The sequence below is a fragment of the Puma concolor genome, chromosome E4 (assembly GCF_028749965.1).
Source record: "Puma concolor isolate L17-30 chromosome E4, mPumCon1.1.hap2, whole genome shotgun sequence".
NCBI lineage: Eukaryota > Metazoa > Chordata > Mammalia > Carnivora > Felidae > Puma > Puma concolor.
The window spans coordinates 15,731,308-15,755,880 of record NC_141683.1 but is presented as its reverse complement, the minus strand read 5'-3'; the positions used below and the strand labels follow the sequence as shown (position 1 = coordinate 15,755,880).

General features: G+C 36.7%; 1 protein-coding gene across 3 annotated transcripts in view; it reads right to left on the bottom strand.

Moving 5' to 3' along the window:
• The window catches only part of USH2A (usherin), a 734,839-nt gene that overhangs the window by 647,629 nt on the left and 62,637 nt on the right, over nt 1-24,573 (bottom strand). For all 3 annotated transcript variants that reach the window (XM_025927811.2, XM_086694483.1, XM_086694484.1), the window contains exons 5-7: nt 4,552-4,615; nt 1,456-1,750; nt 92-276 (exon numbers count right to left, since the gene is read on the bottom strand). In XM_025927811.2, coding sequence (XP_025783596.2) covers nt 92-276; nt 1,456-1,750; nt 4,552-4,615 — 544 coding nt within the window. The remainder of the gene's footprint in view (nt 1-91; nt 277-1,455; nt 1,751-4,551; nt 4,616-24,573) is intronic.

Here is a 24,573-nt window from a genome sequence, read left to right as displayed (position 1 = left end):
AGTCCAGTGAGTTAGTCTACCTATTGCTTATTATTAACCCATTAGTTTATTAAAATTAACTCCTTCAAACATTTTTTTTTAATATTCATACGTGGAAAGCTGAAGACAGTTGACAGAATCAGGTTTCTCCAAATCTCCATTATTTTTCATTCCAAAAGCTCTGCAATTTCTAGCAAAATATTGCCAATCCTCCCAATCCAGGCTGTCCTCCTTCTTCCTTTGAATCCTTATCGCTGTTGGTTGTGGACTAAGGAACCGAATGATAATATAAAACACCTAAAAATGGATAAGTTAATCATTGTCTTTAAAGTTGGAAGTTTGACCCATCAGTATAAATCAAACCAGGAAATTGTTAGTTTCAAATATAATAGCTTACTTCTTCATAATAATAATTATCAAGTATTCATCAGACATCCACAAACCTGATAGCCCTATGGTAAAAGCAACACATTCTATAACTGCATATCCATCCTTATTCTTAAGGATTTTATCAACTAAGTGCAAATTTGGCATGCCTGGGTGGCAGTTGGTTGAGCAAATGACTCTTGATTTTGGCTCAGGTCATGACCTCACAGTCATAGGATGAGCCTCTGTGCAGCTCCACACAAAGTGTGGAGACTGCTTGGGATTCTCTCCCTCCCTCTCCCTCTTTCCCCCCTTCTCAAAAATAAATAAATAAACATTTAAAAAATAAATTCATTAATTAACTGCAAATTAATATTAAGTTTGATATATAAGGATATGGAAAAACAACCTTAGTTCCATGAGATAATTGTTATATATGTTCTTCTTATGTAGTTACTTAGAATAATCACCTTAGTTTTTATTAATTTGTTTTACTTAATAAAAAGACAGCAATTTCAATATTGCATATGATTTCATAAAAATATCTAAAAAAGATCCTGCATATTTTCTTTTAGATATTTTTATTTCATACATTATTATACACTATGTTAGTTAAGTAATGTTTGGTTGCCTAATTCATTCACTTTGTAGTAGACTGAATTGCATCCCCAAATAAATATATTGAAGTACTAACACCCAGGACCTGTGAATGTGACCTTCTTCAGAAATAGGGTATTTTCAAATGTAATTAAGTTAAGGATCTGAAGATGAAATCATCCCAGATGTAGGCTGGGCCTTATAACAGAGCGAGGAGAAAGATCTGACACACAGAAACAAACACAGAGGAAGGCCAGTGCAAAGAGAGGCAGAGATGGGAGTTATGGAGCCCTAAACCAAGGAACACCAGGAGACAGCAGAGCCTGGAAGAAGCAAGGAAGGATTCCCCACTAGAGCCTTTGGAGGGAGAGTAGTCCCTCCAACACTTTGATTTTGTATTTCTGATCTTCAGAACTGTGAGAGAAGAAATTTCTGTTGTTTTAAGCCATCAAATTAGTGGTCATCGGTCGTGGCAGCTACAGGAAACTAATACACCTCACTATTTCAAATTACCTGATACTGTCCATTTTCCAAATCTATTGAAATAGTCACTCCTTGATTAAGCTGAGTAATGTTTGTGAACACATGTGAAACCCATGAAGTACCAATATCATCATCATTGACAAAAGAGAGAGGATGGGCTTCAGGATTCAGCCGTAACACCCTATCAGTGGTTGTGTCCTCTTCATCATTGGGAATGCAGTATCGCTGAACCAAAGGATGGACCCGAGGGTGGCTGCCAGGGCAGCGACAATGTGACTGGGTATGCAATCTGAACAGATTTCCAGAATAAATTTCCAGAATCTCCCTGTGGTTGTAAGAAGCAGACTGTAAGTCAAAGAGTTCAACAGTAATAGAATTTCTAAGGATTGCTACAAATGAATATCACTATTTTAACTTTTTGATTAGTATCCATTTAATTTTAATAGTTTTCTAAACAGAATATAAAATCAAACTCATTCCTGGCAAAAGAAACACACTCATAAAACATATATTGGAAACAATAAGTTCTTAACTGTTAACTTTTTCCATTGAGAAGCATGTGTAAGCCCTTGTCTGATTATCTAGACATTTTTTTTAAATATCATATTTTACTCTACCTATTTGTGATAAAAAAAAACGAAAGGTAATATTCATGTAGGTTGTTAAACTGACTTACCCCTGAGACTGAACAATAATATATTGAAAATACTGAGAGTTATAGATAAGGTCTCCAGTTAATCCATAGGAAAGAAATAAGAAAATAGGTGTCATTTATCTGCTGCTGTTTTAAGTAAAGGAACGGAGGCCAAGACCATTTTTCAATGGTTTTCTGTGACTCATCAGTACAGATTCTGGCATCCTAAAGTGCTTCAGTGGCTTCAGATCACCTGGCAGCTGCCAATAGTCAAAGAATAATGCCAATTCCAGGCAGATATATTTAATTTTTCCATTAAGGGCAATACACCTGTTCTAGGTCAGAATCAGTCATTCTATTTATAGGCACTCTTCCCTATAATACCTTTCCAGACATCTCAGGTAGGCCAAGATCAGTCACTCAGGTCTAACTAGAGAAACTAGGCTTCTTCCTTCAGATTCCAGTAGGGCAATGGAGTCAGGCAGTTTAACCACTCACCAAATCACAGGAAATAACACCTTCTTCTTTTAATCTTATTGATATTTTCCAGTTGATACCAGGTTTGGAATGGGACCAAAAGTGACTATCTGGTGAAATCTTTGCCCCCAGTAAAAACTTTAATTGTGCCAAAATTATTGCAGTGCTACTCGGCAGAATTTTAGATAAAGGTGATTTAAAGGATAGCAAGACTGGTGGCAGGAAATCTCCCAAATAATGTGTTCCACTGTTACAGCACTCTTTATTCATGTAGCCCTTGATTATACAGACTAGTAAAGAATGTTGATATTTCTAATGGACATAGCGCTGATCATAGCAGCACCTCAAGAACAATACTTCTCAAATTGACAAGACCTACTTCTGTCATTTGGAAATTCACCACACTAATCTACATCTGCCTTCAAGAAATTTGAATAAACATGATTCTTTTTGGTCCTTAATAGAAGTAAACAACATCAACTCATCCATGCAATAATATACTATTATTATTATTATAATCTAATAATAAGAGAGAAACTTTAGAGGGCAGCTAAGCAGAATTTCACTTGAACTTTTCTGAACAGAATGAAAATTTATGTGTCTTAAGAATCCCTAGGAAAGATTTGCTACCTATTCTCAAGATGAGGCAATACTTGATTAACACTAGTCCAACTCTACATAATTTTTCTTCACTGGAAATAGAAAAATATACAATAATACTTCAAATTACTCATTCTTCTTATCTCCAAGTCTAATAGCTCAGCCTCTTGAGACTTTCTCAGGGATCAAAATAATCACTTTCATTGTTCCAAATTCTTTAGTACTTATAAGTTCAACAAAGCAATTTTAAAAGGCAGAGAGAGCAGTTTCTTAAGTATCCAAAACTACTTCATCTAGAATATTTAAACAAATGTATCCCAAATTCTGTAATACAACATGTTCAAAAATCTAGTTTCCTTAGAGGAAATCCTATGTATGGGGAATAATCTTAGGGATCCCCTGGGCTTACACCAATGGGTTAAAAAGGCATAAAGAAATACAAAGCCATAGGATGCTCACACCCAAGTTTGGTAAACAAGATTAGGCAAATAAGAATAGAGAAGGGGGTCTTAGCCCCCCGGAATAAAGGTGGGCCAGGGCCCCAAAATAAAGCAGGGAGGTTCAAAGGCACCCAGAATAGGGAGGGGCAAAGGCCCTAATATAGAACATAGGTATATGAAATAAACAAGATTAGATATTCAGGGTGGAAGCACCCCCAATTTAGTACTATAGCAGAAAGCTGCTTTCACAGGAAGGAAGGACCAAGTTAGGTAAATAGGTAAACCGGGCTATAGACTGCTGCGCTGCTCTGCCCTGCAGGGCAAAGTTGCCCAGAGTGGAGATGGTTAACAAAAGAAAGGTGCCTTGTTAACTCTGAGGTCTTGTGTCCTCCCTGTCTCATCCCCTAGGCTAGCTAAGATAAACAGAGGTGGTGCCTCATGTCCTCTGTAAACAACCTTCCACTCAGAGCCAGGATTTTGTTTTGTATTAATCCAAACCCCTAACCCTGAATGTCTTCAAGACCTCTTTTCCCTCACATCCCCAAGTTAAAGTTCACAGATTCATTGTCTCTTTGTGCACGTCCAACATCATGTTTATAAGTCTTCTGATCCTAATAAAAATGGGGTTAAGACCCTTATTCGGGGCTCTTGTCTTTTCCCAGACATTAACCATCTCTCGCTTTTCATCCTGTGTCCCACTCTTTTGCTGGCCAAAAGAGAACTTTAGATTTAGAGTCTACCACACCTTTGTAAAGAATTTGATCAATTTCATATTATAAGAAATTACCCAACAGAGGAGCACTAGTGAATAACAACCATAGACTAAGTCAAAGCAAACAGTGTAAACATTAATTAGGTGATAGTTCCCAAATTCTATAAAGATGAAAAATAACATAATCTTTTGCAACTCTTACTGAATTGAATTCGAGAATTATTCTTATACCTGTTGAACTCTACAACACCACATTCACTTACCTGTTTGTAAGCGCCACTTTGTATAATTGAAAATCTTGCATTCTTCCAACAAACTGCTCTAATCCTGCAGAATACACATAATATACATCATATAAGAAGTTGCAGTTCCCAAGCAGTGGCTGACAAATAAATAAATAAATCAGTTGAGCGTTCGACTCTTGATTTTGGCTCAGGTCATGATTCCAGGGTCATGGGATTGAGCCTCATGTCAAACTCCATGCTAAGCATGAAGCCTGCTTAAGATTCTTTCTCTCTCTCCCTCTGCCCCTCTTTCCCACTCATTCTGTCTCTCTAAAATAAAATAAAAATAAACTAAAATAAAATAATCATAGTATTTTCCATAGACATTGCAAAATTTAAGCCAAAGTGAATATTTTGCCCAGCCTGTTTACTGACCCAACTTGTTGTCTTTCTCCAGAAGCTGCCTCCCCAAATATTTTTTTTATTTATTTTAATTGGAGTAGAATTGACACACAATGTCACATTATTTTCAGGGGTACAACACAATAATTCAACTCTATATGTTATATTATGCTCACCACAAGTGTAGCTCCCATCTGTCACCATAAAATGTATTACAATACCATTGATTCTATTCCCTATGCTGTACTTCTCATCCCTGTGACTTATTCATTCCATAACTCCCCAAATCAAATTTCTCTCTAGTTTATAAACTTATAAATCTATCATGTTATCAATGCTAAATTTGATTGTCATCTACTTTCATCTGCAATTCCCAGAGCATTTGCATTGCCAAGAGGAAGTCTCCCAACCTGTTCTATCACCACCACCCCACCCCCCGTGCCCCTGTTCTGTCTCCAAGCTCCAGAGTATCATTTTGGGTCATCTCCAAACTTAGATTAATGCCTAGTCTAGAAAATCTCCAGTAAATGAGGATAAATTGAAAACCTCCTATTCATAAATTTTGAGTTATTCACATATATCAATGGTATTCTAGCTCAGCCTCAAAATTCCATTACCTCTTGAGAATTCTTCTAAGACAAGCCAGATTCAAAGTCCACTCTGCATTGAATTAGGTGAACTTTCAAGGTGTAGGTAGATATCAACCTTAAATCACACATTGCTTCATTAATTCATTTAGCAAATATTTATTTAGAATTTAATAACAGGTAAGCCCAAGAGAATGGGAACAGAAAAACCTAAAAAAACAAAAAACAAAAAACAAACAAACAAAAAAACCTACCACCTCTCGGGTTTGTTATTATGCTTCTAATAATGAGGAAAATTTGATTAAATTGAATAATTCTAGCCAGAGTCTGGATCATGGGAACAGAAGAGGGGATGTGATCTACCTTATTGTGCCAATTCAATAATTATTTTTTAGGGCAATTAAATTTAGGGCAATGGCCAACTTACCAAATGACCATTTCCTCAAAAGTTCGTTTACTTGAGAGATAGAGAGAGTGCAACTGGGGGAGGGGCAGAGAGGGAGGGGAGAAAGAGAGAGAGAGAGAGACAGAGACAGAGACAGAGAGAGAATCTTAAGCAAGCTCCATGCCCAGTGTTGAGCCAGATGCGGGATTTGGTCCCACAACCCTGGGATCATAACCTGAGCTGAAATCAAGAATCGGATGCTCAACCGACTGAGTCACCCAGGTGCCCCAGTGTGTTTGTTTTTAAGCCATTGTCCTTTTGTCTTTATAAGAGTTTTAAAGAATATTTGATCTATCTTTGTTGCAGCTCCTTGGTGGTGATATGGAAGAAACTGGGGCAGGGTAAGGATATATCTGATGAATAAAAGATGTCGAGTAGAATTAGCACACCGAATAGTCTGAGATATTGATCTCAGAAGCAGGAGAAGATGAATGAGCAAAGAGGGTGACATTTGGCATGAGTATGTGTCTGTGTAAATGTATATGTGCACGTGTATGTATATATGTTTGTGCGCACATGTTTGTGTGCACATGCATATATACATATATATATATATACATATATATTATATTTTAAAGGACATTTAAGAAAGTAATCAAGAATATTTTATCTATTAATATTATTTCATAAATATAAATATTTTCAAACAATATACTTTAAGAAAAAACTATGTTTATGACTTTCCCTCTCCACCCCTCTGTCTCGGTCTTTCACGTACCCCACAACCTGAGGTCCACAGGAAGAAGGTGGACTACACAGCCTCCTGCTGTGACTTTTCAGTAAGGAGAGTTGCTCTATCCTATCTGTCCAGAAACAAGTGCAAACTATTTATTAAATTGGTGTTATGAAGACAAAACAAGAAAATACTACAAAAGTCTGCACAAATTTTTAGAATTCCAACACAGTTTGCTTTAAAATGTGTAATTGAAAGACATAAGAAAATACAATAATTTGTTCATAGGTGAAGTGGCCATCCAGAAAACTTGATAAATTGATCTGGATCTAAGACCTAAAGTTAAGCAAAGTAGGGAACGGCAGAGGAAGGATATGCCTTTCTTGAAGATAGGAGGAAAGATGGGAGGAACAGGTATGAATATGGCTAACTTATCGTATGCTTGTGTGTTTTTGTAGGGGAGTGGTGAAGACAAACAGAAAAAAACTACTCATGGTATTAATTGTCTTTCTGAGATAAGAGGTAATGAATATTGTCTTCCTAAATGAAGGAAGCTGGATCTACCTTCTGTTTATTTCTTTACCTTCACCTCTTCACACTCAAACCACATCCAACCCTTATCTCCCTAGCCTCTGCTATAACCCTTGCTGTAGTTCCACATCCTGAATTTAAAAGTGCCCCACTGTTGAATGTTTTATCTCAAATAACCCAGAAAATACAGATCATAAAAAATACGAGATAATCATTTGTGATTTTCAAAGGCCTAATCTAACTGAAAGCAAAAATAATGAATGTTTTGATTTTGTCAAAGCCAGAATCATGGTTTTAAATTGTCAAGGTGGCTGTACTCTTTTATGCATTCATTCATTCAACAAGTATTTACTGATTGCCTATTATGTGTTAGGCACTTTCACAGGTTCCAGGGATATATCAGTTCACAAGATAGGCGCAAAACCCCAAAAACTTATTTTATGGAGCTTGCATTTAAGCAGCTAGATGAGCATAATACATGAGTAATTTACATAGTACACTAGAACATGATAAGTGCTATGAAAATTTGGGGAAATTAGAGAAGCTTGGAAAGCATAGACTGGAGTTTTAATTTGGATGGTATGTTCAAGAGAGGCCTCATTGAGAATGTGGTATTGACAGGAGAAAGGGAATGAATCATTCATATATCTAGGGGCAAAATATTCCAGACAGGAGCCAATGAGTGCACAGACCCCTAAGGCAGTATGCTTGGCATGTGAGAGGAACTGCAAGGAGCCAGCATCCAGGAGCAGAATAATAGAGGGGAGGCTATTGGAAGATTAGGTCAGACAAGTAACTGGCTGGGGGGAAAGGGGTTCAAGTCATTAAAAGCCTTGCAAACCTACAGTAAAGACTTTGATTTTTATTCTGAATGAAATAGGAAGACACTGGAGGGTTTAGAGGAGAGGACTGACATGATCTCAGGTTTATTCAAAAGTGTTAAGAATAGAATGGAGAGGACAAGGGTACAGGTAGTGAGACCAGTTAAGCTATTATAGTAATCCAAGTGAAAGATGATAGTAGTCAGAGCAGGGTGTAGAAGTGGAGGTGTACATTTCAATACTGAGAAATTAGAATTAACTTCCTATATTTTAATAATAGTTAAAGGGAAGCTCTGCCGCAGAGGAATAATAAAATATATTTTATCATCTATAAAATAAAGGGGCTGTGTTTTATGACCTTTAAAAACCATTTTAGTTGTAAATTTTGGAGTCTGAACATAGAAAAATCACATCCTCTACTTGACATTCTGGCTCTGCACAAGCAGGTAGTGGTGACTAAAGAAGACAGCTTATCTGTTTAAACATTAGAGGCACACTTTAACACAAATACAGAGCTTTAAGCAAAGACTGAAAAACTTATTCATTCTAGGAATTTAAGAAATTCTCTCTTCAAACATTTAGCTGAGCACTAAGTTAATTCAACACAGAAATCAGTGCCCACATGTGACAATAATATAGACTGTATGTAAATCAGGTCAGTCACTAAACAAGAAAGCAGCAATAAACAGAAGCATAAAAAAACATGAGAAAGGGAAGAATGATTTCCAGATTTGCTATATTATTTAAACATCCAGTTTTTAACAAAAAAAGTGACACATGCAAAAACAACAAAAGAAACTATGGTTAACAGGTTGATACAGAGTGGAAGGAAAAGCAGTCATAGAAACTTGGTCAATTGTAAGTCCATACATTAAACTTAGCAGACAAAGACTTTAAATCAACTATTTTAAATAGTTGCTCAAAAAACTAAAGAAAGGATGAAAATGGTGCCTCAGCAAATAGAGAATATGAGTAAGGAGACAAATTGTGAAAATAAAAATTCACTAGAGGAGTTCAATATTAGATACAAATGGCAGAAGAAGGAATTGATGAACATGAAGATAGGTCAAATTAGGTTATTCAGTCTGAGGAAGAAGGAACAAGTAATGCAGAAAAATAAACAGAGCCTCAGAAAACTGAGACACCATCAAGTGTACCAACATAAGTATAATAGGAATCCCAAGAAAAGATATAGAAAAAAGGCAGAAAAAATATTTTTAAAAAATTACTAAAACTTTTTCAGATTTGATGAATACCATTACCTACACATCCAAGAAGCTCAATGAACTCAAAGAAGGATAAATTCAAAAATATCTACACCTAGAGATATTATTATCAGACTGTTGGAAAACAAAGAGAAAATCATGAAAGCAGCAAAAGAGAAATGACCCATCTGATACAAAGTATGTTCAATAAGATTAACAACATAATTTTAATCAGAAACCATGGAGGCCAGAAGGCAGCAGGATGACATATTTAGGGCACTGAAAGAAAAAAATATTGCCAACCAAATATTCTCTCCAGTAAAACTATTCTTCAAAAATGAAGGACAGATTAAAACATTCCCAGATAAACAAAATTGGAGAGAATTGTGACTAGTAGACATGCTTCATATAAATTACTAAAGTAAACTTCTATGTTGAAATAAAAGGACACTAAACAATAACTCTAATGTACCTGAAGAAATAAAGAGCCCCTGTAAAGTAACTACAAATATAAATATATAAGATAATATAAATGCATTTTTATTTATAATACTTTCTCTCCTGATTTAAAAAAACAACTGCATAATACAATAATTATAATTCTGTGTTGACGGACATCCAACACCATAATTTGAATGACAATAACAAGGGGGAGGGAAAAAAAACTAAATAGATACAAAGTTTTTGTATACTATTGAAATTAATTTGGTATTGGGGTGCCTGGGTGGCTCAGTAAGTTAAGAGTCTTATTCTCAATCTTGCTCAAATCATGGTCTCACAGTTTGTGAGTTCAAGCCCCTTAGAATTCATTCTACCACACTCTCTGCTCCACCTCTGCTCATGCTGTCTTTCTCTCTCAAAATATGTAAAGTTAAAAAAAAAAGAAGTTGGTATTAATGAAAACTAGATTATGTTTATTTTAATATCCTGGGAAACTACTAACAAAATAACAAATAGTAAAAAAAAAAATGACGAGGAGGTTAAAATGGTATACTAAAACATATTAACACAAAAGAAGATATTAATGGAGAAATAGAGGAACAAAAAAGACATATAGAAAACAAATAGCAAAGTGACATTTCAACTACCTTATCAATAATTATATTAAATGGAAATAGGGTAAACACCTCCCAGAAAAGGAGATGTGGGAAGAATGGGGGCAAAAAACAGAATCCAACTATATGCTTCCTAGGAAAGACAAACTCAAAGAAACAAATAGATTCAAAGCTAAAAGACAGAAGAAAGACATACTACATAAACTGTAGCCAAACACATTCCCAATAACCAAGGGAAAAATCCCCAAAATACCTAGAAGATCCTTTAAGACAAATGAAAACAAACACACAACAAAACACACTTCATGAGTTTCAGGTAAAGTGTTGCTTAAAGAGAAATACAGCTATAAATATCTATATTAAAGAATAAAGTAATGAAATCAATGACCTAATATTCTACCTTAAGAAATTAGAGGGAAAAAAAAGAGTAAACTTCACCCAAGGCAAGCAGAAAGAAGCAAGTTATAAAGATTAGAGTAGACATAAATGAAATAGAAAATAGAAAAACAATAGGGAAAAACAACAGAAGTTTATCCTTTGAAATGATTAACAAATCTGACAAACATTTAGCTTGACTGACAAAGAAAACAAAGGACAGAAAAGTGAAATCAGGAATGAAAGAAGGAACATTACAAATGATCTTACAGACATGAAAGATTGTAAGATAATTCTGTAGACTGTTTACTAACGATTAGATAATCTTGATAAGATGAACAAATTCCACAAAAGGTACAAACTACTGAAACTGACTCAAGAAGAAATAGGCATTCTGAGTAGTTTTAATAAGCAAAGAGAATAAATTAGTAATAAAAACAACTACACACAAAGAAAATCCAAGACCACATGCCTTCAACTGGTGGATTCTTCTAAACATTTAAACAAGGAATAACTCCAATCCCTCACAAGTTCTTCCAAAAGAAATAGAAGAGGAAGAAACACTTTTCAACTCATTCATAGACTGAATCAGAATTCATAGATTCATAGAATCATCTCATTCTGATACCAAAACCAATAAAGACATCATAAGAAAGTTACAGATTAATATGTTTTATGAATATAGAGGTAAAATCTTCAACAGAACACTAGTAAACTAAATCAAACACCATAAATAAAAAGATTATATACCATAAGCAACTGAGATTTATCCCAGAGATACAAGGCTGGTCCAATATGTGAATACTGAATAATGCATAATATTGATGGAATAAAGGATAAAAAACAAATGATCCTCTTCATAGATTCAGGAAAGGCACTTGCCAAATTCCAACACTATTTCATTATAAAAACAAGCTATGAAAGAAGGGAAGTTCCTCTGCTGGAAGCCGAGCTATCCAACCAGCCTGATTGCAGGGCCCGGACGGTGGACGGATTGGGACAGCGTGGTGGCCCACCGACAGTGAAGCTTCTTGTACTCCTGCTTTTATGTAATTTAGCCTTGGCGTTGGTCAGGGCAGCCCCCCTACCAATGAAAGTACCTGGGGAATTGCCAGTTCGGGAATTGCCCACGACGGGCCCCCAGGGAAAAGAACCACTGGGGAAAGAAATAAGAGTCTGCAGGAAATTACGTGGCCCTACATCCAGCCCTTGCTGCCCCCTATAAACACTCCTCTACCTAAAGGGAGGATAGCCCCATATATTTCCCAGCCAAGGAGGAGGACAAATGGGTTCGAAATCCCCACTCCAGCAACAAAGGAATGTATCTATGGATACAAGTTACTCCAACCCCTAGGCCCACTTGGCCCCCAGGAGGCATTCCAGATGATAACTGGACCTGGTGGGCTAAGGTACAGAATGGTTCATTAGTTCCTAGGTATACATTGTCTCTCTGGGAGCACATAAGGCGTGGGCTCCCAGGGCCCTCTTGGCTCCCTCCCGGCACCCCAGACCAAAGCGAATACTCTTGTCCCTTGTACCACAGATGGCACAAAGGAACAATTAAGAAGTCATGTCCTTGTAAAACATTCCACTTGAGGTGTTGAGAGCTAGATGACCTTGAAAGGGTAGGAGGGAATGTTACTAGAAAATAACTATGTTGTTCCTTTATGGGTGATCACACAAAGGAACATTTTTAGAATTAGGTAATGCCGAGAAACATAGATAACGCACGCTACCAGGAATTTGCTAACAAATATAATGCCACACTTGCTACAATAAAGCGGCCAGTCTAACACACTGCTGTTGTCTGTGTCCATTTTATTTTTGTTTTATTTTATTTTCACTTTTTCGCTGCTGCTGTTCATCCTTCGGGAGCCCCTGGACCTGCTGGAGCTGGACTCCGGCATTCCTCATTGGATAAAGAACATTTATAAAAACCTACAGTTAGCATTACACTTTGTGGTGAGAAACTAAATGTTTTCCCTCTGCAATCAGGAACAAGACACTAATGTCCACTCTTGCCCCTTCTATTCAACAGTGTTCTGGGCATACCAGATAGGGCAATTAAGCAAGAATAATATACATTTTACAGAATAGAAGGGAAGAAAGATGAATGTGTCCCAGGAGAAATTTAAAATTATAGAATTTTATAAATTATAAAATGAGATAAAACTAATTCTCAACTTGGGAACAAATAAATGCTTTTGTTCATATAATGGGATATGAATAACACGACTACAAGGAATGAACCAGATCTCAAATAATTCCCCATTTTTGTGCAAGCACCAAGTTGAAAATACACTAAGAAGCCATTCTGTACATTTTAACATGAAGATAATAGCATATATTATGTTATTTAAGGATACTTACCTATATATTAGGTTTAACCATCTGAAATAGCCAATATTTGGTCATTTTTAATGTAAAAAATGGCAATTTTATATGAGTCAACCTTATAACAAAATCATACAAATATACATGAGAATGATAAATGTAAATGCGTAACAGGAAAGGAGATCTTTAAGAATCTTTAAAAATTGCTTAAATACACTTTGAAATTTCAATTTCACATGTCCATTGCCTGGGAAATCACTGACATAAAGAAAGTGGGGGTATTTCTAAATTATTTTAGAAGGTTAGATGTTGCTATAAATGTTAAAGTCAAATAAATAGTAATAACAATGTGAAGTTAGTAAGATTAGATCTGTCCCTTGTGAACCAAAAGTTTTAGAACTAGAAGTATGATAATTAGCATAGGTAGTTTTAGAGACATCTACCCATAGGTTAAAAGAACTAAAGATAAATACTGAATTTCTTTTTGGAAATAATATCTAACATGATATCAAACAGAATCCTCCTTTAAAAAAAAAAAACAGAGCTTAAAGACTGAGCATTTTGACAATACCATTAATAGATTCACATGTAAAGAACAAAATCTCAATGCAGTAAAATAAAAGCTAATATATCTCCTTTTAACAAAGACTTAGCTAATTGCCTTTCATCATTTCTATCAGGAATTCAAATTGAAATTAAAGGTATGCATGAAGAGATAGGTTAATTACCTGATTTCTATTTACTTCATTGTGACACTAAAGAAAACACTTTTTCTACAACAAATTTTAAAATAAATCATAAAAATCTAGAACTTCAAAATATGATGGTTCTAGAATAGAGTCAATCTTGCTCATTTTTTTTAAGTGCTCAAAATGGTAAGGGCTTCATGCCAAGAAAAAAACCTAGAGTGTGTTTTCTGGTTTTGTTGTTAGTGTTATTGTTGTTTTTAGGCATCAAGAGAAAAGAATGAAAATATACTCCAATTATCATGTAACCATAAGAAGGAAATAAAGCTCCAAATGAAGCTATCATTGCAGACAATAAAAAACATAAGCATTTAATGTACAGTCATATAAAATTAACACAGGTATTATTATACAAGTGTACAATACATACAGTATAATAAAATTTCTTGAATGAAGGAAAGTTTGAAAATTTACCTCCAGAATCATTATTTAAATCAGTGAAAAGAAAGCTGTTATCCTGAAGAATCAAAGGATGGCCACAAAATAGTCAAGAGTAATTGAATCAGAGAACAGAGAACAGAACCTGATATTATGCTAATTTCATCCAATTCCTTTTCTTCTTTTCAGAACCAGTTTTCTGCAATATCTACACCCAAGTCTCCTTTTCCTTACCATTTAGTCACATTTTAAGTGATCTACATTCCCTTTTCTCTATCGCTAGACTGAAAGTGTACTCTTGATGGCCAACCTAGGTGTGATTTTCAGTCTTATAACTTCTCCTTAGTATTCTGGTGTTTGGTATTATTGAAGAACATCTTGAAATCATCATCATTTGTCCTCCAATATCCTAACCCTTGGGATACTTCTGAAGCTCCTTGGGTGCCTCTAATCTTTACCCCCATCTCCCAACCCTCTATCTGTAGCTCTATACTCTTTTTTTCTAATTTTCTCTCCTCCAATAATTTTATCTGCTTCTAGAACTTCAAAAATAACCTCTATAAGGAATATTCTTATCTCCATATCGCTAACCCTAAATCAGTCCTCAAATCCAGTCTCCTGTCTCAAACGACATTTTGCCATTTCTACTTGGCTATTCCCTTTTTTTTTTTTTTCAACGTTTATTTATTTTTGGGACAGAGAGAGAGACAGAGCATGAACCGGGGAGGGGCAGAGAGAGAGGGAGACACAGAATCGGAAACAGGCTCCAGGCTCTGAGCCATCAGCCCAGAGCCTGACGCGGGGCTCGAACTCACGGACCGCGAGATCGTGACCTGGCTGAAGTCGGACGCTTAACCGACTGCGCCACCCAGGCGCCCCTTGGCTATTCCATTTCTACCTCAAATAATCAACATTAATTCCCTTAAGCTCACTCTCCTTTCCCTCAGTTCCTCCCCTGCATTAACCTTTCTCTCCTTTTCTTCTTCTCCGCTCTCCTCTCCACCTCATATATGCACACATATACACACAAAATCCCAACATCCCTATTTCTCTTTATGATACACCTTTGACTTCTTCTTCTCCTTTAATCACCAGTATCTGCTCAACTACTTCTTTGTAACATTTTCCATCCTCACAGAGCAAGTCCATTAGAAATCACATCTGGAACACTGCCAGAGAGGTGAGGCTGACAAACTAATTTTAGCTATATCCATATACTCTACCCTTCAGATCCTCTCACTTCATCCACTTGTTGAGCAAACAGCAAATATTTATTGAATGGCTATCATGTGACAGGCAATCTTCCAGGCTCTAGGGATACATCAGAGAACAATGTAAACAAACAAAAAAATCACAGAATTTATATTCTAGAAGGGAAAACATATGTATACAATAAAAATACTAAGTAACTCATATACTAAGTTAAAATGGTAAGTTCCATGAAGAGAAAAAAAAAGCAGCATAATGAGGGGCAAAACGTGGGGAACTGGAGGGTTGTAGGGAAGATTTCATTAAGAAGGCAATATTTGAGCAGACCCAAAGAGATGGAGTCAGCACTATGGAAATCTGAAGGTATAGACTTCCAGTCTAAAGGAACAGTGAATACGGAAAAGACCCTAAGACAGAAGTGGGCTTCGCATATTCAAACAACAGCAAAAAGGCCAGTTTGGGTGAAACAAAGTGAGAAAAAGAAATGGTAGCAATAGTAACGCTGGAGAAGTAACTGTAGTCAGATCATGTAGGTCTTATAGGCCATCATAAAAATGGTGGCTTTCACTCTAGTGAGGTAGGAAAATAATAAAGCATTTTGAACACAGAAGTAACATGATCTGACTCATGAGTAACGGAACAATCCTGGCTATTGTGTTGAGAAAAAAGTGGATGGCAGGGTGGAGGCAGTTAAAAGACTTTGCATTAATCCACGCAAGAGCAGCAACCATGCCCTGGACTGGGGTATCTCTAGAGCGAGTGTGAGTTGGAATCAAAATCTGGACATATTTTGAAGGTAACATCAACAGGACTCTTCTGATACATACGTCAAATGTGAGAAGAACTGGCAAGGACTCCAATCTTTCCTTCTGAAATAGTGGAAAATGAAACTACACTTACCTGAAATGGGGAGGATTATAGAAGAAATAGTATGTGTATCAAAGTAAGAGGTCTAAAACATCCAAATTTCAGTTTTGGAAAAAAATGAGATATAAATTAAGCATCCAAATGGAGATTTTAGATAGTCTGATGTAGCATTCTGGAATTTAGGAAAGAGGCTGGGGGAACGAGGAAGGAAGACAGATTTCGATTTAGAATTTAAGCCACTTAGACAGTATTTAAAACTTTGAAGCGGGAGGTGATGTTTAAGGGAGTGCATGTCTACAGACATGGAAACAGAACCAAGGTGTGAGTCCTGGAGTACCAATGTTAAGAAAGCCAAGTGGATAAACAGGAACCAGGAAATCAAATTGAGACACAGCAACTAGAAATTCAGGGACAAACCGGGAGATAATGTGGTCTTAGACACCAAGTGAAGAAAGTATAACAAGGAAGGAGTGATCTCAACTCTTTTCAGTGATGTTGATGGGTCAAATAGGATAAAGATGTGAAATTAACTATCAGATTTATGACGTGAAGGTCAGCAGAGATTTGACAAGTATAATTTAAATGTTGTGGTGAGCTAAAGCCTGACTGTAGACAGTAGAACTGGAAAAGAAAGAGTGCTATCACTGACAAAACAAGGAGGAAGTTTTGCTTAAAAAGAGGAACAAAGAAACAAAACAAAACACTTACTCTGGTGGAGGATGTGGGAGTTAAGAAAAAAATTTAATGGAAGAATCATACCATATCTGTATGTCCTTGACATGTTCCATTAATACTAGAGAAGTTCCAAAACACTAGAAAACACGATACAGGAGCAAACGGGGAAAAATGCTGTGAAAATTACCTTGATAAGATCTAGATTATATGACAGAGGTGGATAAATACAGCAGTGGGAATTTATAGTAGTTATTTTATTACTTGTTTTAATTTCCTCGTGAACTGGAAGGTATTATCATCAGTGGAGGGTCAGGATAAGAAGTAAATTTAAGGACAGAACAAAACGTGTACACGGTTACCCAAAGGCAGAACGTGAATGCGTAAGGGAAATACGGAATGAACCTAGGGCAGCATCATGGGCACATAGGAGGTTTATGGTCATAAATGTTAGGTGGCACAAGTCATCCTGATTGGGTCTATTTAACCAATCCAGGGTGTTGCCATGGTAATACTAGCAAGTGAGGAAAAATAAAAAGCAAAGGAGTCAAGGTGTGTGCAAGGAAGTGATTCTAATATTTGACCATGATACTTAAGCTCAATAAGAAGGGACAGAACGCAACAAGGGAGTGAGAGACAGGGGAAAGTTGTTTCAGTAAATTGATTAAACATCCCAGAGGTGTTGAAGAATGGCTGGATTCAGGGCACCAGAGGGTGCAAGTTGATAAATATTAGCATATATCTGACAGAAAAAGGAAATGCACAATATTTATATGCTATACAAACTGATTAAAATACTGCTTCTGGACAAAGGGAGCTCTAGGAGGCACAGACATGAAAAGTAACAATAAAAAAAAAGTGAGGAATTGTCACTACCTTTCAGCTTCAAATACTGGCAGTGAATAGATTTCGGGCAAACCAAAATAAATAAAAAACAAAAAAACACGTTAAAAGTTTAAAAAGCCAGAGGTACAGTTAGGATCCCAAAAGGCAAAAAATTACTCCAGAAAAAGTTATAAGAGATAACTACAAGGTGAATGCCTAAATTCCACAAAAATAATCCTTGAGGCCAAATAATAATCCTTCTAGGTCCAGACAGCCAGAGACTGGCCATCGCTGAGACAGCCTAGCAGACAGCAAAGTTAAAGCCGAGAGTTGGACAAAGAAAGAAAAGAGGCACAGATTAGATGTTACAATAATGGTTGGACTTCATCTTCGGATTAAGACATGGACAGATGCAAGAGACCATCACTTTACTATCAACCCAACAACCAAATTATGCCAGGAAAACTATAAAATCATTTTTAACCCCTGAGAAAGTAGAGGACACAAAGAAATCTAAACAAATTAAATTCTACAAAGGTATAAGCCTTTCATAGGAGAGATGAGACCCAGGACTGCTGGTCTCCCTAACAGAGAAGCAAGAGGTGGGAGAGTCAGCCATAGTACCCTGGAACAACAGCTTAGAATTCCAAAGGGCCCAAGCACACAGTGAGTCTGCACCCAGCCCGATTCTATCCTCAAACATCTGAAACCAGTGGTAAATGACTTAACATTGAAACTGTAATAAAGCCCACATCCAGATCAACTTCAAATCAGTTTGACGTTCTTCTTCTCCTACTCACTTTCCTCAACAACGCCCCAACACTCACTCGCTCTCGCTCTCTCTCTCTCTCTCTCTCTCTCTCGAAGCCTGATAGAGTGCTCTTTCCTCTAGAGGTAAATATTATTCATTTCTGTCTTTCCAAACCTATATACAATGTCTAGTACACAATATTTATAGACACATGAAGAAGAAAATGTGGCCCATTGTAAAGACAGGAAACCATTAATAGGAGGTGATGCAGATATGGCCCAGACATTAGTTATTAAATAAGGATATGAAAATACCTAAGACAAAAATACTAAAAGATCTAGTGGAAGTGGTGACTGACAACATGTGCGAATGGATGGGGGAAATCTGAGTAGAGAGATCACATCTACCAAAAAGTAGCCAAATAGGAATGCTGGAAATGAAAAGTATGAGATTAAGAATGAAGACTTTTCTACATAAGCTTAACAGCAGCCTAAATAAAACAGAGAAAATGATCAGTGCATTTCAAGGCAGGTCCATGGAAAATATGCAAAGAGAAACACCAAAAGAAAAGAGTATGGGGAAAAAGTGCTCAGGATCTGTGGGATGATATCCAGTGCTCTAAAATAATTGTAACTGAAGTCCTAGAGAAAAAGAAGGAAAATGGAAAAACAAGAAAGACAATTTTTAAGAGATGGTTATCAAGAACATCTGAAAGTAATGAAAACATCACTTCACACATCCAAGAGTATGATCAAACCTCAACCAGGGTAAACATAATAAAAACTACACATAGGCACTACTTAGTTCAACTGTTAACATCCAAGAGAAAACCTTAAAAGCAGCAAGAGAAAAACAACCTACCACATTCAAGGGAACATTGATATGAATGACGGCTTGACTTCTCGTCAGAAAAAAATGAAGGGCAGAAGACAATAAATTATAACTCTTTTTTTTTTTTAATTTTTTTTTAACGTTTATTCATTTTTTTGGGACAGAGAGAGACAGAGCATGAACGGGGGAGGGGCAGAGAGAGAGGGAGACACAGAATCCGAAACAGGCTCCAGGCTCTGAGCCATCAGCCCAGAGCCCGACGCGGGGCTCGAACTCAGGGAGCGCAAGATGGTGACCTGGCTGAAGTCGGACGCTTAACCGACTGCGCCACCCAGGCGCCCCTATAATTCTTTAAAGTGTTGGGAAAACATTAACAATTATCAATTTGGAATTCCTATAAATGGAAACAGTGAAAATATCCTTCAAAAACAGAGATAAATAAAAGACATTTTTGAAAGTTGAGTTTGTTTCTCACAGACTGAATCGTAAGCAATGGAAAAGGAAGCACTTCAGGCTGAAGATAAGTTAACACCAGATGGAATACAGGAGTTTCAGGAAACAATGACACATACCAGAAAGGGTTAATCTTTAAAGAGAAAAAGAAATTATTTCATGGGGTTTACCTACACAAAGTACTTTCAAACATATAGCACATCATTACTCAAAATTTAACATTCTTCCCTCCTCACCCCAGGAAAATTTTGACTCTGAGCCAAAAAAATTGATACAGTTTATGACCATCATTTAAAAATACTTAAGTTTCACAAAATCAATAAGCTTTAACATGGCAAAATTTGATTAAGTACCTTTCATGAACCATGTCCATATTATTTGTAAGTTTTACAAGTACCTTGAAAAGTATGTACACACATGACAAATTAGAAAAATTAGGAAAACAAATCAGGAAATTGGATTGAGAAGTAAAATTCTTTTTTTTTTTAATTTTTTTAACGTTGTTTTATTTATTTATTTTTTTCAACGTTTATTTATTTTTGGGACAGAGAGAGACAGAGCATGAATGGGGGAGGGGCAGAGAGAGAGGGAGACACAGAATCAGAAACAGGCTCCAGGCTCTGAGCCATCAGCCCAGAGCCTGACGCGGGGCTCGAACTCACAGACCGCGAGATCGTGACCTGGCTGAAGTCGGACGCTTAACCGACTGCGCCACCCAGGCGCCCCTAACGTTCTTTTATTTTTGAGAGAGAGAGAGAGACAGCACGAGTGGGGGAGGGGTAGAGAGAGAGAGAGAGGGAGGGAGACACAGAATCCTAAGCAGGCTTCAGGCTCTGAACTGTCAGCACAGAGTCGAACATGGGGCTCAAACCCACCCACCGTGAGATCATGACCTGAGCTGAAGATGGACGCTCAACCGACTGAGCCACCCAGGTGCCCCGAGAAGTGTAATTCTTTGCCAAAATCACCTGACTTTTAAGAAGTAGAGCTGGGATGCAAACCCAATTCTTTCTTATTCTAAATCTCATGCCTTGTTTCTTAGGTACTAATTATTACAGCAATAGAAATTTGTATGTCCAATAACCTAAATGTCCAATGTAGATGTGTGTTTTGTCAACCCATGTTCAATTCAGAGAGTATTATACTACATACTCTTGCTTTTTCTTGTACTAACACATCACGAACCTACTCCTCTGTCTCTACAAATAGACATACTTCCTTTCTCTTAGTTTTGCATATTTTTCCAATTTAAGTATAATTTAAACTTTACTTAATCAATTCCCTTTTGAAATGTTTAATTGGTTCCAATTATTTGCTACTTTAATTCTACAATGAGTACTTTTGAGTACATATTTAAGGTTTTCTCTAATTATATTCTTGAGATATATCCTGGAAGTAGAATTCTTGGATTAAATAGTCTCCACATTTTTACTTATTGTAGTTTGCCAGATTATCCTAAACTCTTTCCACAGTAGTATCATCTCTTTTTTATTCCTTGTCAAATTAAGCATAAAATGATAAGCATTGTTTAAATTTTAAATTCTCAGTTTACTAGTCAGATGTTTTCAATATTTTCCTATAGTGTTTCTGGCCATGGTATCATGCTAATAAAAGTCTTCAATATTCCAGGATTAAGAAACATTTGCTTTCATTTTCTTCTACTACCTCACGAGGACATACCTTGCATTTAAATTTTAACTCATCTGCAGTTTTTATTTTGTACAGTTGGAGGGAATACATTTATCTTTTTATTTTGTAACATAGTTGGCCAATTGTCCTGATTTATTGCGAGACATCTCTAGGACAATCTGAAACACCAACTTAACCTTTAAATAAACCCCTCTATACCTATATGTGCCTTGTTTCTATACTCTTCTTCCATTCCATTAACCTGTCTTAATTAATCGATTTCTATACTTTTCAATTTCTTTTTTTACCCTAATTCCAAAAAACATTCTCTCAGAAAAAATTTATCATAATCTCAACCAAAAGAAAAATGTCAGATGTTTCAATATTTTCCTTTCCTTTCCTCTATACCCAGGTGAGGTTAGACATATTAACCCATGGGACACCAGCAGAGATTAAAAGTAGTATTTCAACTAAAGAATGAAAAACAAGCAGATGAATTAATACACAACACACAGCAGAACACATGGAAGGGAAAGGACATTGGAGTTAGCTTTAGATGGTTATCTTTTTCCTCCTTGTGCGTTCACTTTTACATAGAAATGGAAAATCTTTATTGCTTCTATAATTACCAGTTAATTTCTTAAGAAAGTGCTAGACACTTATAAATGCATAACATGGAAATTCCCACGATTCAAAAGTAGCCACGAAAAGTTTTGATTCACAAAATTTTGTGTTTTTAATCCCAAAATTTGGAGGGCCGTTGTAGTTAATTACCAAGTGATATTAAAGACTTCTTATAATTACATGTCTGCTACCGTAACTCCTCCAGGTTTTATGTCCAACTAGAGGCATTGAAATACACCTGCACTGGAAGAAAATGTTCTAAGAAGGAACTTATACATATTGGTTCATAGAGATGGTCTAAAGTGTTTCTATTTGTATATTAAAAAATCAACTCAACCAAATCAGGTTATCTCATTAGCATCAATACATTATATGTATAGATATTCCATTAATATGTACACAGGGGTCAGTGAAATGCATTCATGTGGTCATTGATTAATTTCCTAGGGGAGGCAAAGACAAGGCCTGCAGCAAAAGAAAAGTGTGATCGGCAACGTATTTTTCTAGAAAGTTATGGTAGATATGAGACCCCACTAAAAAAAAGCTCTGTAGCAAGCCAACATTCACGTGCAAAGTTGTTGCTTCCTGGGTACAGAAACAGGGAAACAAGTTAAGCCCAACCAGAGAAAAAGAGGAAAGACATCTAGATCTCCTATGGGCCTTCGTTTGATATGCCTGTATTTGAGGCAGTGTCTGTTCCAAAGCACAGACAGCCGGCCCGGCACTGCATGAGAGCACCCCTAATTCAGCTCACAGTAATCTCTTGCACAATTACCTCTCCTGAATGAAACCATCTTGGATATGGACAAAAGTATGGAGGACAGTGACTTAATTTTTTGATTAAAAAAAGGAGCAAGCGAGAGAAAGAAAATGATTTATAATAAGTCCGTGGGAACATTCTGTACCTATCTCTTTTCTGATTAGAGAGGTGGCATGGAGCCTGGCTCATTAGGCAGAAGTAATGAGCCAGTCTACATGCCATCTCTAATTAGAGAAAAGATACAGTAGGTACAACTGTACCTATAAATTGATAGAATAAAGACAAAAATTATTTTAAAATACCCTTTCCCTTGTAGCACTCTGATGCCCAAATCTTAAGGAGAAAATTGTAGTAAAAATTAAGTAACATTTGAAACAAACCCCTTTACAATGATATGTTTTCTTTTCTTTTTTTAATGTTTATTTATTTTTGAGAGAGAGAGAGAGAGAGAGAGAGCGAGCATGAGCAGGGGAGGGGCAGAGAGAGAGGGAGACACAGAATCCAAAGCAGGCTCCGGGCTCTGAGCTGTCAGCACAGAGCCCGATGTGGGGTTCGAACACACAGACCATGAGATCATGACCTGAGCTCAACTGACTGAGCCACCCAGACGCCCCTCCAATGATATGTTTTCTCATCAGAAGTTAAATTTCTTTTTACACAGCTTAATAACAAATATCATATTCAGTCCACAGTGTCCTTTTGAAGCATTCATTCAACATCTAGCATGCTGAAGAAGAGCAGAAGCAAGTCACTTCAACCCCACAGTGCATAGCAGACTAATTTATAGCACTATCGAATACTTTGAGCAACAATTTGGTGCAATAAAACACTTTTAGAAGTACTAATGGGGATTAAATATTGAAACAAGGCTCACAAGATTTAATGTTTTATTAAGAAATTCTGCATGCAGGGTACTTTATAAAATTCTCCAATATGCTAATTACTCACACCAAGTTTCTAAATATATAGTTTCCTTCAATTAAGTCTTCACATAAGCTTAGCTTGATCGAAGAGCATATACAAATTAAATAGAGTTATGTCCAGACACTTTGTCTTCTGATTTCTCAACAATTCTATGGAGATGGGGCGCCTGGGTGGCGCAGTCGGTTAAGCGTCCGACTTCAGCCAGGTCACGATCTCGCGGTCCGTGAGTTCGAGCCCCGCATCAGGCTCTGGGCTGATGGCTCAGAGCCTGGAGCCTGTTTCCGACTCTGTGTCTCCCTCTCTCTCTGCCCCTCCCCCGTTCATGCTCTGTCTCTCTCTGTCCCAAAAAAAAATAAAATAAACATTGAAAAAAAAAAAAAAATTTTTAAAATTCTATGGAGAGACATTGTTATCCCTACTTACAATAAGAGCATAGGTGTTCAAAGAGGTTAATAATAGCTGCCACTCATTAAACATTTACTATATGATAAGCAACATATTCTACACATACATGATCCCATATAATTATTATTACAGTCCTATTAATTGTTTATGAAAACATCCTTTAATAGATTAAAACCTGAGGGTTTAAAAGGATACATATTTTTATCAAAGGCACACAACTGGATTGGATTCAATTCTAAGTTTTTTGACACCAGAGCTAGGAAATTTAACCACACAGTTTTAGAATTTATTTTGAATATCAAAAATATACATCTGGGGCACCTGGGTGGCTCAGTCAGTTGAGCGTCCAGCTTCGGCTTAGGTCATGATCTTGAGGTTCATGGGTTCAAGCCCTGCATCGGGCTCTGTGCTGATAGCTCAGAGCCTGGAGCCTGCTTTGGATTCTGTCTCCCTCTCTCTCTGCCCCTCCCTCACTTGCACTGGGTCCCTCTCTCTCTCTGCTATACTATATCTACTATACACAACTGGCAGGATTGTATCACTATTAGAATTAAAATTT